Genomic DNA, 14,008 nt, shown 5'->3' with positions numbered 1-14,008 from the left:
TCAAATAGCTAAAAATGCAGGTACTTGGTTATGAATACCCTACTGTTTATACTTGTTTTTTTTTTTCTTTTTCCTTTTAGAATTTCAAGCGAAAAGATTTGTAATAACAAAGACTTTCTCTGCATTTTCCAGTCCATTTCGCTTTTTTGACTTGCAAATTTTCGGTTGTTGAGGAGAGATGTTACGTGTTTGAGGATTAAATTGATAGAATTTATAAATTGAAGGGATACATTTATTAAATTATAAACATTATGATTAAATTAAAAGAATATGTAAAGATGAGGGACTAAATATTCTATTATACCCAAACATTTCAGCATTTTTTATTTTATTTTAAGAATTTTTAACTGCATGTGATTGGGATAGAAAAAAATATAATATTAATGACTAAAATGAAATAATTATCCGTTATGTGACCATAATGGTAGATAAGTAATAGTTTGATGGCTAAATAACTAGGTTAACCTATAGTTTTTATTCGAACTTGAACCGACTCAATCTCTAACTAGTTCATTTCTGAACTCCGTTCACTTTCTCTCTCTTGGAATAGCATTGCCGCTATGACGGACGGCCATCTCTTCAACAACATCTCCCTCGGCGGCCGAGGTGGCACGGTTAGTTCTTTCTATCGCTCGAACTTTCTCTATGTTTCTCTTTTACTCTAAAAAACTTAAGTTTATGGCTTTCCTTTTCTTTTACTCTTTTTAAATCATTTTGTGACCCTAATTCGTTCTTTGTTTGTTTGATTTCATGTGACTTCGATATGTTCAGTTTAAGCTTTGGAGAAAAATCTACCGGTTCTTTCAGTGTTTTTGTTTCTTGTTATTGCTAGGGTTTCTTCTTTTTCTTGAGATTATAATTTTTTAGTTCATTTTATGGTTTTTTGTTTGTTTTATGTTCATATCTGCTTGATAGATTCTTATGTTCTGATAGAAGGAAACGGAGCATGTCTTTATTAGTTAGCGCGGTTGATTCATTTGAAACCCTAGTTCATCGAGGTTTTTGAAGAAAGGTATTTTTTCAGTTCAGGCCTTGTCGATTGACGAGATGAAACAGGGCCTTCTTTATGTTGTTATTTTCCCTGGCCACTAATGTAGAAACCCTAATTAATTTCAAAGAAGAAAAATTGAATTTTTTATTCTGCAGCTGAAATGTAAAAATGGTCTAGAGACGGGGAAACTTGTGGAATGCACTAGTACATGACTGTTGCCTTCTATTTTATGCTCAGGTTAAAGCATTTGGTATCGCGGTTTGTGAATTCCAAATTTGTAACAGAGTATAAATGTATGCAATCTTGGTTCTGCCCGTTTTGACAGATGTAATACTAATGTCTTTAGAAACAGAGTTTGATAAGTTCTTTTCCCCCTTTTATTTTTCATTAAGGTTGGAAAGAAATGAAAACATGGATCTTACACGCTTGCCCCTTTATGTGATTAAATGCAGAATCCTGGGCAGCTTAAAATTTATTCAGGAGGGATTTTATGGAAGAAACAAGGAGGTGGAAAAGCTGTCGAAGTTGATAAATCTGATATCTTAGGTGTTACATGGACGAAGATCCCTAGGACAAACCAACTTGGTGTTAGAATCAAAGATGGGTTGTATTACAAGTTCACTGGGTTCCGTGACCAGGTTGAAATTCAATTCTATCCCCAGTAGAGTTGTATTCTCTCATTTACATCTAAAGGTTTTCAGTAGCAGTTATGAACTATGTTAATTGAGAAATAATATCAGTGCCGTATTTTCTGTCCTTGGATTTAGTACTATTTATTAATGACCCTTGTTTTCTTCTGTTATGTTTGCATTGCAGGATGTTGCCAGTTTGACCAGTTTTTTCCAGAATAATTGTGGAATAACACCAGAAGAAAAGCAGCTTTCTGTCAGCGGTCGTAATTGGGGAGAAGTTGATTTAAGTGGTTAGTGAATCCTTTTGATTTCTTTCTGCTTATCAATGCCTCCTGCATATGGTGATTTCTGTTTGTAGCTACAGAAGAGATTACATGAAGTGCTTTGAAACTGTTTTCTGTTATTTGTGTTCTAAATCTTGCATTGTGTTTGATGATGATTGAGATTTCAAACATTGTCCTTGGGCCTTCAACAACTTCTTCGTTATTTTTAGATTTGCAAGCTTTTTATGGCTCTGGGCCCACGGGTCTATAAAGAATGCCATCATTAATCTAGCGAGATAGTAAGCTTTTACCAAAATTTGGTGATTTCTTGTGTTCTGTGGCACTTCTACACAGTTTTTGGCTGCTGTACTGTTTTGTCATTAGTGGATAATGGTGTGTTTTCTTTTTTGCATACTATAACTTTATATTTTGTGCCCTTGAGAGAATGAGGAGTTTATGCTTCAGTTTGCTAGAGTCTTTGATCTTTATACTTTATGGCCAGGTTTTGCATTCTTGCTGTAACCTGGTTTTTGGTATGTCACAAATAACAAATTGCTCTTTCTTATAGTTCTGAAGTCCCTGATATCGTGTATGCAGGGAATATGCTTACCTTTCTGACTGGTGCGAAACAAGCTTTTGAAGTGTCGTTAGCTGACGTGTCGCAAACTCAACTTCAAGGGAAAAATGATGTCATCTTGGAGTTCCATGTGGATGACACAACTGGAGCTAACGAGGTGTGTTTCTAACTGTTCTGCTGATTATTTGTTAATTTTGAAAGGAGTCCATCTCCCCTTTAAATGCATGTGACCATATTATTTTATGTAAGGTTTACTTGAAGTTTTACCTGCAGCACATTTTTCCAAGAATAGGGAAACTCCCCCCCCCCCTGTGTCTAACTAGGTTTTCTTCCGTTAATGACAGAAAGATTCACTTATGGAGATAAGTTTCCACGTTCCTAATTCTAACACCCAATTTGTTGGTGATGAAAATCGTCCACCAGCTCAGGTAAGTTTGTTGTCACTTCTCTGTCGGGATAATGTAAATATTCAATTTTTATTGCCATGCTAATGTATGTCCCATTAACTTTCTGATAGGTTTTCCGCGAAAAAATCATGTCAGTGGCTGATGTTGGTTCTGGAGTTGAGGAAGCTGTTGTCACTTTTGAGGGCATTGCAATTCTCACACCTAGGTAGGTCTTGCTCAAATATTGAGATAGGGATGTTGCAAAATGTAATCTCGCAACACTTATATGTAATCACACTCGATTGTGATATGTATATATCTGATTTGTTTCATATATTGTTTTATTAAGATTGTTTTCCTATTTGTATATGGCTGACTAAGCTTGCTTTTTGTGCAGGGGTCGGTATAGTGTTGAACTTCATCTCTCATTCTTGCGACTCCAAGGCCAGGCAAATGATTTCAAAATTCAGTATAGCAGTGTTGTTCGCCTGTTTTTGCTTCCGAAGGTTTTAATTCTTTATCTTCATAACAAGTTAATAGTGTTCATTGATGAAAAGGTCTTATTTTATGTATAACCTATTAGGATATATTTTCGCTACTTTTTTGTGTGTTTGACAGTACAACCAGCCTCACACTTTTGTTGTTGTGACCCTTGATCCGCCTATTCGTAAAGGGCAAACTTTGTACCCCCATATTGTCTTGCAGGTATTGTTGGTTCCCTAGATCCATTGTCACTGCATGTGCCAAGACTGTTTTGCACATATATTCTCATTCATTTTTTTGCAGTTTGAAACTGATTATGTTGTTCAAAGCACCTTGTCTATAAATGAAGATCTGTTGCATACCAAGTACAAGGACAAATTGGAACCCTCTTACAAGGTAATACATCATTTTCATTTTAAGTCCATCCAAAGCATGGCATGGTGTTGTCAAATTTACACCTATTATTTTGTGGGGCTTGATAAAACAGGGACTGATTCATGAAGTGTTTACCACAATAATGCGTGGTTTATCTGGTGCCAAAGTTACCAAACCAGGAAAATTCCGTAGCTGTCAAGATGGTTATGCTGTCAAGTCTTCCTTAAAAGCTGAAGATGGAGTACTGTATCCACTTGAAAAAAGCTTCTTCTTTCTACCCAAACCTCCTACGCTTATTCTTCATGAGGAGGTATAGATTGTAAACTGTCTGTACATTGATTTGTTGATCTATAAATTTAATGGCTAATTACCCCATTCAAATGACATATTTGGTTGTTATTTCTTATTTTCAAATGCTAGATTGACTATGTTGAATTTGAGAGGCATGCTGCCGGAGGCTCAAATATGCATTACTTTGATCTTCTCATAAGATTAAAGACTGAGCAAGAGCATTTATTCCGGAATATTCAGAGAAATGAATATCACAATTTGTTTGACTTCATCAGGTCTGGTTTTGATGTTCTTCATTCGATGAATAATTTTGTTCCTTTTGGAAATATATTAACTGTTGGCTGTAAATGCAGTTCGAAGGGTTTGAAGATTATGAACCTCGGAGATGTACGAACCACGGATGGCGTGGCTGAAATTTTCCAAAATGATGATGATGATGCTGTTGACCCACATCTTGAACGCATTAAGAACGAAGCTGGTGGAGATGAAAGTGATGAGGAGGTGCATTCTTTATCTTCCTGATTTTTATTTATTTATTTATTTATTTGTAGTTTGAACTTCACTGTTTCATTCTTTATTTGTAGTTTGAACTTGCTTCTGCCTCAAATATGAAGCACGGGTTAAGTCCAATAGTCCATTGGTCTTTACTAGTAGTTATATAGATAGAGAAAATTCCCCTGTTAACATAGTGATGGTATGTCTTTTATGATGCTTGCATGTAACATCAAGGGGCAACCATCATAGATATCCATGTCTGTCTCTCTAGCTTCCGCATGTCCCTACCGGTTGTTTTTTGTCAATGTCATAAACACGATGAACCAATGCAGGATGAGGACTTTGTTCTTGACAAAGACGATGGAGGATCACCAACTGATGATTCTGGGGATGAGGATTCAGATGGTAGTGACAGTGGAGATGAGAAAGAGGCAAGTAACTTTTGTTCCTTAACTTCATTCCTCTAACTTAAATTCAGGACAAAGTATCTTTCGGTATCTCACACTGAATATTCAATCGCCAGAAGCCTGCCAAAAACGATCCCAGAAAGGAAGCTTCTTCTGCCAAGGCAACTAAGAAAAAAGCTAAAGATGGGCTAGATGATGGGAAGAAGAAAAAAAGGAAAAAGAAGGATCCAAATGCACCCAAGAGGGCTATGTCCGGTTTCATGTTTTTCTGTCAAGTGGAAAGGGAGGTGGGTCATGTATTTTCTTTACATTCTTTGATTAGTGGTGAAATATTTTTGTGGCTGCCAATGAATGATGAAGTTAGTTTTGGTGAACCTCTGATTGATCTGGTTATGCCTGATTACAGAATCTGAAGAAAAGTAATCCTGGAGCTTCGTTTACTGAGGTGTCGAGAATACTCGGAGAGAAGTGGAAAAAGCTGTCCGGTAAGTTACATTGCCAAATTGACGTAGCTTGTTTTATTAATATGCTAAGTATAGGTTCAAAATTAGCTTGGATGGTAACAATAAGAACATTTTGATATTCCTTTTTGCACAGAGGAGGAAAAAGAACCGTATGAAGCGAAGGCTAAATTAGATAGAAAACGATATGACGTCGAAAGGAACGCATATAAAAATCCTCAACCGATGAACATAGATTCGGGAAACGAATCCGACAGCTCATAAGCTTTAGATGGCAGTTGTGGTGGGGTTGTTTTCATTGGCCTAGAGAGATACTTGAGAACTTGTAGGATGTAATATGAAGAGAATATGTATTTTGTAGGATGTAATATGGAGAAAATTGTACGGTAGTACCGATTTTTATTCGGACATAGTTGTGGGATTGTGCTTTTTTACGAATTCTAAAAGCATTTGGGCAAAATTAAACATATCTGTCTCATGCATTTTAGTTCCACCCGAGAGTACCTTTTTTATGTTATTTCCTAGATACAACACAATGGAAATTTATAATATGAAGACATGACTTGAGATGTTTTATCATTTATGAATGTTAATATTTATGTAAAGTAAATTATTAGCCTTTATACATAATAAAAGCTTATTTGATGGATCGCATTGTAATATAACAAGAGACATAGTCCGTTCAACACCGGTTGTGTAACAACCCCTATTTTCAATTTGTTTTTTAATTTGAATTTATTCAAATTTTTGTGGAAAATTCTGTAAATTTTGGGGAATTTTAGGGCAGAATTCTAAGTCACTTAAATTTCAGTGACTTGTTCCCTGGTTTAACCATTGTTGGTATGCTGAAAAGAATAATAAACTGAGGCCGGTGGGTTTTGAACCCCTAATACAAAGCAAAAACAGATGACCATTTCTCCTACTAGGGTTGTAAATAAGATGAGACAGATCGCGAACTACTCGAGATCGATTCAGTCAAGACTCGATAAATACTCGAATTGAATGGACTCGACTCGATCTCGACTCGAATTCTTAACGAGCCGAAACGAGCTATTTGATACTCGACTCGAAAAGCTCGCGAGTAACTCGAAAATATAATATATTAATATTTTATTTTTAAAATAAATTATTAATAATATTAACATTTATGTGTTGATTTTTTTTAAAAAAAATACAGTAAGGTTTACATGTATTTAAGGTTCATGTTTGAGTTTGAAACTTCAATCTAGTTAAGTTTAAGATTTTTTTTTTCATTTCTAGCCTTTTCGAACTGCTCACGAGCTTCAGATCAGGATTTCAAGATCGAGTCGAGCTCCATTTCAGAGTTTTCGAGTCGAGTCGAGCTCAGCAATACTCGAGCTCGACTCGGCTCGTTTACACCCCTATGTCATACCACTCAGACTATGTTACTATTTGAGCTTTATAATAATAAAAATATTACTTTAACTTACTTAGGTTGGATCTTAAATCGGGAAAGTTATCTCAATTAGAAAAAAAATCAAAATTTGCTTATCGTTTGTTGTCGTCGCCGTCTCTGGTTGACGTGTCATACACCGCCGTCAGCCCCTTAATCGCAGTCCAACTCCGATCAAAACCCGTATAACCTCTCATCGTATTTCATCACTGTTCGACGTGAATCGATGATTATTTGCTCGTTGAAACCTAAACCCGTCGCCGTAGGTTTTCGCATTTTTGCACCGATTTAGCCATCGTCGTGCTACACCGTTTTCGTCACTGAGTTCCTCACTTAGTTCCAACCAAGACCCGGTCACCTTGACCCCTTGTTGTCGTCGAATCCTCTGTCGGCGTGGGTAAGATACTTTTTCTTTTCCGATTATTTTCTCACAGTTTTGGTTGATTGTTTGGTTGGTAACTGTGTTAAATCGGTGATTGATGGCTAGGGGAGTAATTGGATGGTGACCCTACTCTAGTTGGTCATCGCACGTGCCACCACACGCTATCGTGGCGCGTGGGCTCCACTCTCATTCAAATATTCCAGAACTGAGTTGACCAAGTCAGTTGAGTCAACTCGAATCGGTCTGAGTCAACTCGAATCGGTCTGAGTCAACTCGAATTGGTCTGAGTCAACCCAAACCAGTCTGACCCGTTGACTTTGACCCAGACCCGTCAACTCGAATGTGTTAACCTGAGTCGACTTTGACATGCGTTAGCTTTGACCGAAAAGGTAAATTTTTTTAAAAGTCATATTTTACGTTTTTCGACGTCTTAAGTCTGAATCCAAAGTCTGTTTTACCAAATTCTTACACGAAAGCCCTCAAATCGAGCGTTGAACCCTGAACATGCATATGTATTTAATTATTTTATTTAAGCGCATTTAATATAAGGTCAAGAGTTGATTTGTGTCGTTAATTATTGAAGGTACTCGAGATTCTTCCTACCGCTCGTCAACTCGACCCAGCTCTTCCTGATCTTTCAGACTGCGCGAGCCCGTGATTACTCGTATAGTTTTATAAACCTTATAAATAATTAGATTTAAATATTATTTTCGTAGTAACCCCGAATTCATTATGGTTTAGGTTCGAACACTGTTATAGAGTGTGGTGAGGCTGATGCTTAGTAGACATCCTCGACTGACCCTTTTAAGGTGTGTTCCTTGTGTGTTATGTTATATATATATATATATATAAACTACCATGTGCATATGATTCTGTTTACTGATTTTCCTGAGTTCTGTTTTACTGATCTGAATTTTCTGATCTGTTTGATATTTGTTCACTGAATTTTTGTAAAACATCTGTTTTATGATATCCTAATTTTACTGGTGTTATTTGAAACTATTTTTGGGGTACTGTACGGATAGGTGTCTGGAGACTCTAAGTTTCAGCTAGTTGGTAAATCTTTTCTATTCTGATAATTCATATTGGACTCCTATATTTTAGGGGTCTAGGGCAAGTCCTTATGGATGCATATTCTGGATATTTTATGTGGTGTAAGGGTGGAGGGTAGTTATCTGTTATAAATAAAAACTTTACTATCATCTTTACTCTGTGATTTCTGAAATCTTATTTGAAATGTATCATCATGTTTTATATGACACTTATTGGAACACACTGAGCTTGCATGTTCACTCCCAAATTTTTTTCCCTTTCAGATACTTTTGGATAGGCGTTCCCAAACTTGACATTTAGAGGATTGACACATTATGTATAGTATTTTGTCGTAATGTTTCCATCTTCCATACTGTCTTTATTATGGGTGACATGTGCCTACATATTTTGTTATACTTGTCTTTTTACTTATTTTTGTTTTACTATTGATTGATGAATATATACGATTCTGGATGATTGAATTTCATGTTTATGCATGATATTTTATGTTTTCATTTTCTTGGTTTGAACCATAATACTCTCAATTATGTTTATTTTAAGGGTGCTTGGTTACGTATGATTTCAAAGTTTTGAAACGTTTTAGAAAGTTTTTAATGTAATTCAGTAGATTTAGTCGTGGCGCAAAGGCTGAGTTTAGGGGGTTACATTTGGTTGGTATCAGAGATTTTGGTTTTTAAAACCTAAGACTGTGGATGAGTCCTAAATAAAAATATTGTTTTGAAATGTTTTACAAAATTACTATAAAGGTCATGTCACCAAGTTTTGTAAGTTTAACTGTGTACAAGACTCTGAGTGCCAAATCTAATCCTAGATTTTACCTTGTGTAGTGACCCACGAGCTTTTCCAAGATGAGTGCTAGGTGAGGTCTTCGACCTTCCCGTGCACAAGGTCGACCTGTTAGATTTACTGATTCGGTTGAGGAACCGTCGATGCCAGTAAATCCTCCCGCCCTTACTGGCTCGTCAGTTGCGAGTGATTCATAGTCTGCTCTAGGGATTGATATGAAGACACCTGTTAAAGGAGCACCAATTACTAGGATTGAGCCTACAAGAGTTATTTTGGATGATACGTTGGGCAAATGGTTTCTACAGTTGATTCAGGGAGCAATTAGAGGAGTGAGTAACTGGTAGAAATTGATAATGAGGTTAAAACTTTTAGAGGCCTAACTGGTAGAGCTCCTGTTGAGACTGAGGATTGACTTTATGATATAGAGATACATATGTATTAGTTGGGTTTAGATCCACAAAAGAGATATTTGAGAGTTATTTCGATGTTGGATGGGAATACCTACACCTGGTGGGAGTCTGTAGTGAGCAACATCCTTGCTAATCGTTTGACTTGGGATTTCTTTAATGAGTACTTTAGGAAATGTTTTCTTAAAGAGTGTTATCAGACTGAGAGATGAAAATAGTTTCAGGATTTAGTTCAATGAGATATGATAGTTTCTGAGTACGAGATATAATGTTTGAAGCTAATGAAGTATGGTGAAAGTCTGGTTCCTACTGGCAGGGATAAGTGTCGTAAGTTTGCTCGAGGACTCAAATATGAGTTGAGTAAGCATGTGGTGGGCCATCGGGATGAGATGCTCGATGATTTGGTGGATAGAGTGAAAGAGAATGAGGATATTGAGATTATGGCTCCTAATAAGGATATAGTAGATCGAGACCAATCTAGGAGGTCTTCTGGTCAGACCGAGTCTTCTGTTCGCCCTGGGAAGCGGACCCGTACTTTTATTCCCATAGGAGTAATTCTGGTTCTAGGCCTACAACTTCTTCACCCTCAGCTGTTATTCGGGGTAATTCATCAGGTGTTTCTTATGTACCTATTTGTGAATACTGTAGAAATCGATATAAGGGATAATGTCATAAGAAGATGGGTATTTGTTTTTTATGTTGATCTAATGAGCATTTCCTTAGAGATTATCCACATCCAACCTCTTCTCAGCGGACATCCACCTAGACCCCTGCTCACTCACAAGCTTCCGTTCAGGCTCCAACTAGGGGTCGTTGTCAAGGGAGAGCTTCTGGATCTACTTCTGGGATTGTCACTAGAGCCTGTTAGCAGTAAAGTAGAGGGCTAGTGGTATCTGAGGCTAAGTAGCCAGCTCTGGTGTATACTACCAGACATCGAGATGACAAAGACGAGCCAGAGGTTATCGTAGATACATTTATTATTTATTATGTTCTATACTTTTCATTGTTAGACAATGGCTCCACCAATTCCTATATATCGAGTTTCATATCCCGAGACCTTCATATTCCAATCGAGGACACCAAGAGTGCAATTACAGTTATGAGCCATGTAGGACAATCAATGGTTGTGAATATAATATTCTGTCATTGTCCACTTGAGATTAAAGGTGAAATCTTTCTAGCTAATCTTATAGAGCTTCCTTTGGAGGAGTTCGATTTGATTCTGGGGATGGATTGGTTGAATAAGCATCAAGTTAATCTGGATTGTGAGTACAAGAGGGATACTCAGCAGACTTCTTATGGTCGAACTATGATATTAATCGAAGTTTTCTATCCAATATAGTTTCGGCTTTAGTTGTCGCCCGGATGATTCGAAAGGGATATGAGACTTTTATTGCTTGTATTTTGAATACTAGAGGCTCATTTCCAAGATCGAGGAAATTCATACCGTCTGTGGGTTTCTCGATGCCTTTCTTGAGGAGTTACTAGGGTTACCTCTGGAAAGAGACGCGAAGTTTAAGATTTAGACTCATTCATATTCTGCCCCTATTTCTATGGCACCGTATTGTATGGCCCCGAAGGAACTTAAAGAGTTGAAGGTTTAGTTGCAAGAGTTACTCGATCAAGGTTTTATCAGGCACAATACTTCACCACGAGGAGCTCCGGTTCTATTTGTGAAAAAAGAAGAATGATCACTTATATTGTGTATTGACTACCAAAAGTTAAACAAGCTAACCATCAAGAACAAATATCCCCTACCCTGGATTGATGACATATTTGATTAGTTGAAAGGAGCCACCATATTCTCGAAGATTGATCTTCGATCATGGTATTATTACTTGAAAGTGGAAGATGTTGATGTTACGAATACTACTTTTCGTACCCGATATGGGTATTACAAGTTTCTGGCGATGCCATTTGGGTTAACTAATGCTCCAGCAGCTTTCATGGACCTAATGAATCATGTGTTCCGACCCTATTTAGACCAGTTTATAGTGGTATTTATTAACGATATTCTGGTTTATTCCCAAGCTGAGGCATAACATGATGAACATTTAAGGATTGTTCTACAGACTCTAAAGGAGCACCATTTTAATGCTAAGTTGAGTAAACGTGAATTTTGGCTTCATAAAGTGACTTTTCTTGGGCATATTGTGTATGTCAATGGTATCCAGGTCGATCCGGGCAAGATTGAGGCCATTGTGAGTTGAAAATGACCCAAGAATATCTTTGAGATCCAGATCTGTAGTTTCTTGGGTTTAGCTGGGTACTATAGGCACTTTGTCGAGGGCTTCTCCATCATTGTTGCCCCTTTGACAAAGCTGCTTAGGAAGAATGTTCCATTTAAATGGGGGATGCTTAGCAGGAGAGTTTTGATAAATTGAAGGCAACTTTGACTCAGACTCCATTTTTAATTCAACATGTGCCCGGGAAGGACTTTACAGTTTATAATGATGCTTCACGCTTTGGAATTGAATGTGTTTTGATGCAGGAGGGGAGGTTACTCGCTTATACGTCTCGTCAATTAAGGTCGCATGAGTGTAATTACCCGACCCATGATCTAGAGTTAGTAGCTGTGATCTTCGCCCTGAAGATTTTTAGACACTATCTCTATGGGAAAAAGTGTTATATTTTCACTGATCTTAAAAGTTTGAAGTATCTTCTTACCCATAATGAACTTAATCTGAGGCAACGATGTTGGCTCGAACTTTTAAAGGATTATGATTTAGAGATTGATTATCATCCGGGTAAAGATAATGTTGTCGTTGATTCTTTGAGTCGCAAGGTGATATCTAATACGCGGATATTGTTTACCAGGATGAGATTGTATGATGATGGCATGTTGTTAGCCGAACTACAATTTAAGCCCACTTTGGCTAGGGAGATTAAGGCTAAACAGTTGTTAGATAGCTCATTGTTTCCCTTTATAGAGCAAGTTGAGCAGGGATATACCTCAGATTATGCCTTTGACCAGGATGATGTTTTATGCTTCAAGGGTCGTTATTGTGTACCTGATAATGCAGAGTTGAGACATGCTATTCTTCAAGAGGCTCATAGTAGTCCATATGCTATGCACCCAGGTAGAGCTAAGATGTATAGTAATCTAAGAGAGTGATACCGATGGGTTGGAATGAAGAAAGATATTTCCAACTATGTGGCCAAGTGCCTGACTTGTCAGCAAGTTAAGGCAAAGCACCACTACCCCTCTAGTTTATTGCAGTATATTAAGATTCCCGAGTGGAAATGGGAGCGTATCACTATAGATTTCGTTATTAGAATTCCTTTGACTCATTTGAAAAAGGATTCTGTATGAGTGATTGTTTATAGACTCACCAAGTCAGCTCACTTTACTCCTATTCGAGGGAATTATTCACTGGATAAGCTGACTAGGTTGTATATTGCAGAGATTGTTAGACTACATGGAGTTCCTATATTTATCATTTCTAACCGTGATCCAAAATTTACTTTGAGGTTCTAGGAGGTCATGAATGAGGTTATGAGTACTCGTCTGAACTTCAGTACTGGTTTTAATCCTCAGACTAATAGTCAGTCCGAGAGGGTGATTCAAGTTCTGGAAGACATGTTGCAAGGTTGCATGATTAATTTCCGTGGTAGTTGGGAGAGTTTCTTACCTTTGGCCAAGTTTGCTTATAATAACAGTTATCAGACCATTATCCATATGGCACCATATGAGGCTCTGTATGGGCACAGATGTCGTAATCCTATTTATTGGACTGAGTTACGTGATAGGAAGACTTTGGGCTCAAAGTTAGTCCGTGAGACTAAGGATATTATCATATTGATATGTGATCACTTGAGGGAGGCTTTCGATAGATAGAATTCTTATATTGATCATAGGAGAAAGGACATTGCGTTTCAGGTTGAAGATCAAGTCTTTCTGAAAAGTATCACCATGGAAGAGAGTGTTGAGATTTGAAGAGAAATGTTAAACTAAGTTCGAGATTTATTGGACCGTATCGTATTTTAAAGAGAGTCGAACCTGTTGCTTATTAGATAGAGTTGCCTCCCCAGCTTAGCCGTATTCATGATATCTTTCATGTGTACATGTTGAGGCTTTACCATTCGAATTCGAGTCATATTATCTAGGTTGAAGATGTTGAGCTGAGACCAAATCTTTCTTATGAAGAGGATCTTATTCAGATTCTAGATCGAGATGAGAGAATTTTTCAGAATAGGGGTATTTTGATGGTAATGGTCCGGTAGAGTAACTGTGGTCTCGCAGAAGCTACATGGGGAACAGATGAATCAATGAAGGAGCAATTTCCTAATCTCTTTGCTTCAGGTAAATTTCGAGGACGAAATTTTCTTTAGGGGTTAAGAGTTGTAACACCCTTATTTTCAATTTGTTTTTAATTTGAATTTATGCAAATTTTTTGGACCATTATGTAAATTTTGAAGAATTGTAGGGAAAAATTCTAAGTCATTAAAATTTTAGGGATTTGTTTTTTGATTTAACCATTGTCGGTCTGCTGAAAAAAATAATAATAAGTTGAGGCTGGTGGGTTTTAAACCCCTGACTCAAAGTATGGTGGCTGATTCTCCTACCACTTAAACTATGTTACTGTTTGAGTTTTATAAGAATAA

The 14,008-nt window shown here is 37.2% G+C and overlaps 1 protein-coding gene across 1 annotated transcript; it reads left to right on the top strand.

The window, feature by feature from the left end:
- Positions 1 to 489: 489 nt before the first annotated feature.
- LOC120172094 (FACT complex subunit SSRP1-like) lies at positions 490 to 5,793 on the top strand. Its single transcript, XM_039179656.1, has 16 exons — positions 490 to 614; positions 1,444 to 1,629; positions 1,808 to 1,913; positions 2,484 to 2,620; positions 2,808 to 2,891; positions 2,981 to 3,075; positions 3,247 to 3,355; positions 3,468 to 3,554; positions 3,636 to 3,728; positions 3,820 to 4,017; positions 4,128 to 4,273; positions 4,352 to 4,499; positions 4,826 to 4,924; positions 5,017 to 5,187; positions 5,307 to 5,385; positions 5,498 to 5,793. Exons 1-16 carry the CDS (start codon positions 561 to 563, stop codon positions 5,623 to 5,625), a joined length of 1,920 nt encoding a protein of 639 aa, XP_039035587.1. The 5' UTR covers positions 490 to 560; the 3' UTR covers positions 5,626 to 5,793.
- The last annotated feature ends 8,215 nt before the right edge of the window (positions 5,794 to 14,008 follow it).

This window comes from Hibiscus syriacus, unplaced genomic scaffold (assembly GCF_006381635.1).
Source record: "Hibiscus syriacus cultivar Baekdansim isolate YM2019G1 unplaced genomic scaffold, ASM638163v2 tig00111841_pilon, whole genome shotgun sequence".
NCBI classification, from domain to species: Eukaryota; Viridiplantae; Streptophyta; class Magnoliopsida; order Malvales; family Malvaceae; genus Hibiscus; species Hibiscus syriacus.
This window is presented reverse-complemented; position numbering and strand designations above follow the sequence as displayed.

Coding starts and splice junctions, on each gene's coding strand:
- LOC120172094 (XM_039179656.1), top strand. CDS start 561: ATGACGGACGGCCATCTCTTCAACAACATCTCCCTCGGCGGCCGAGGT. Junction 1,630..1,807: donor TCACTGGGTTCCGTGACCAG/GTTGAAATTCAA, acceptor TTTGCATTGCAG/GATGTTGCCAGTTTGACCAG. Junction 3,555..3,635: donor ACCCCCATATTGTCTTGCAG/GTATTGTTGGTT, acceptor ATTTTTTTGCAG/TTTGAAACTGATTATGTTGT.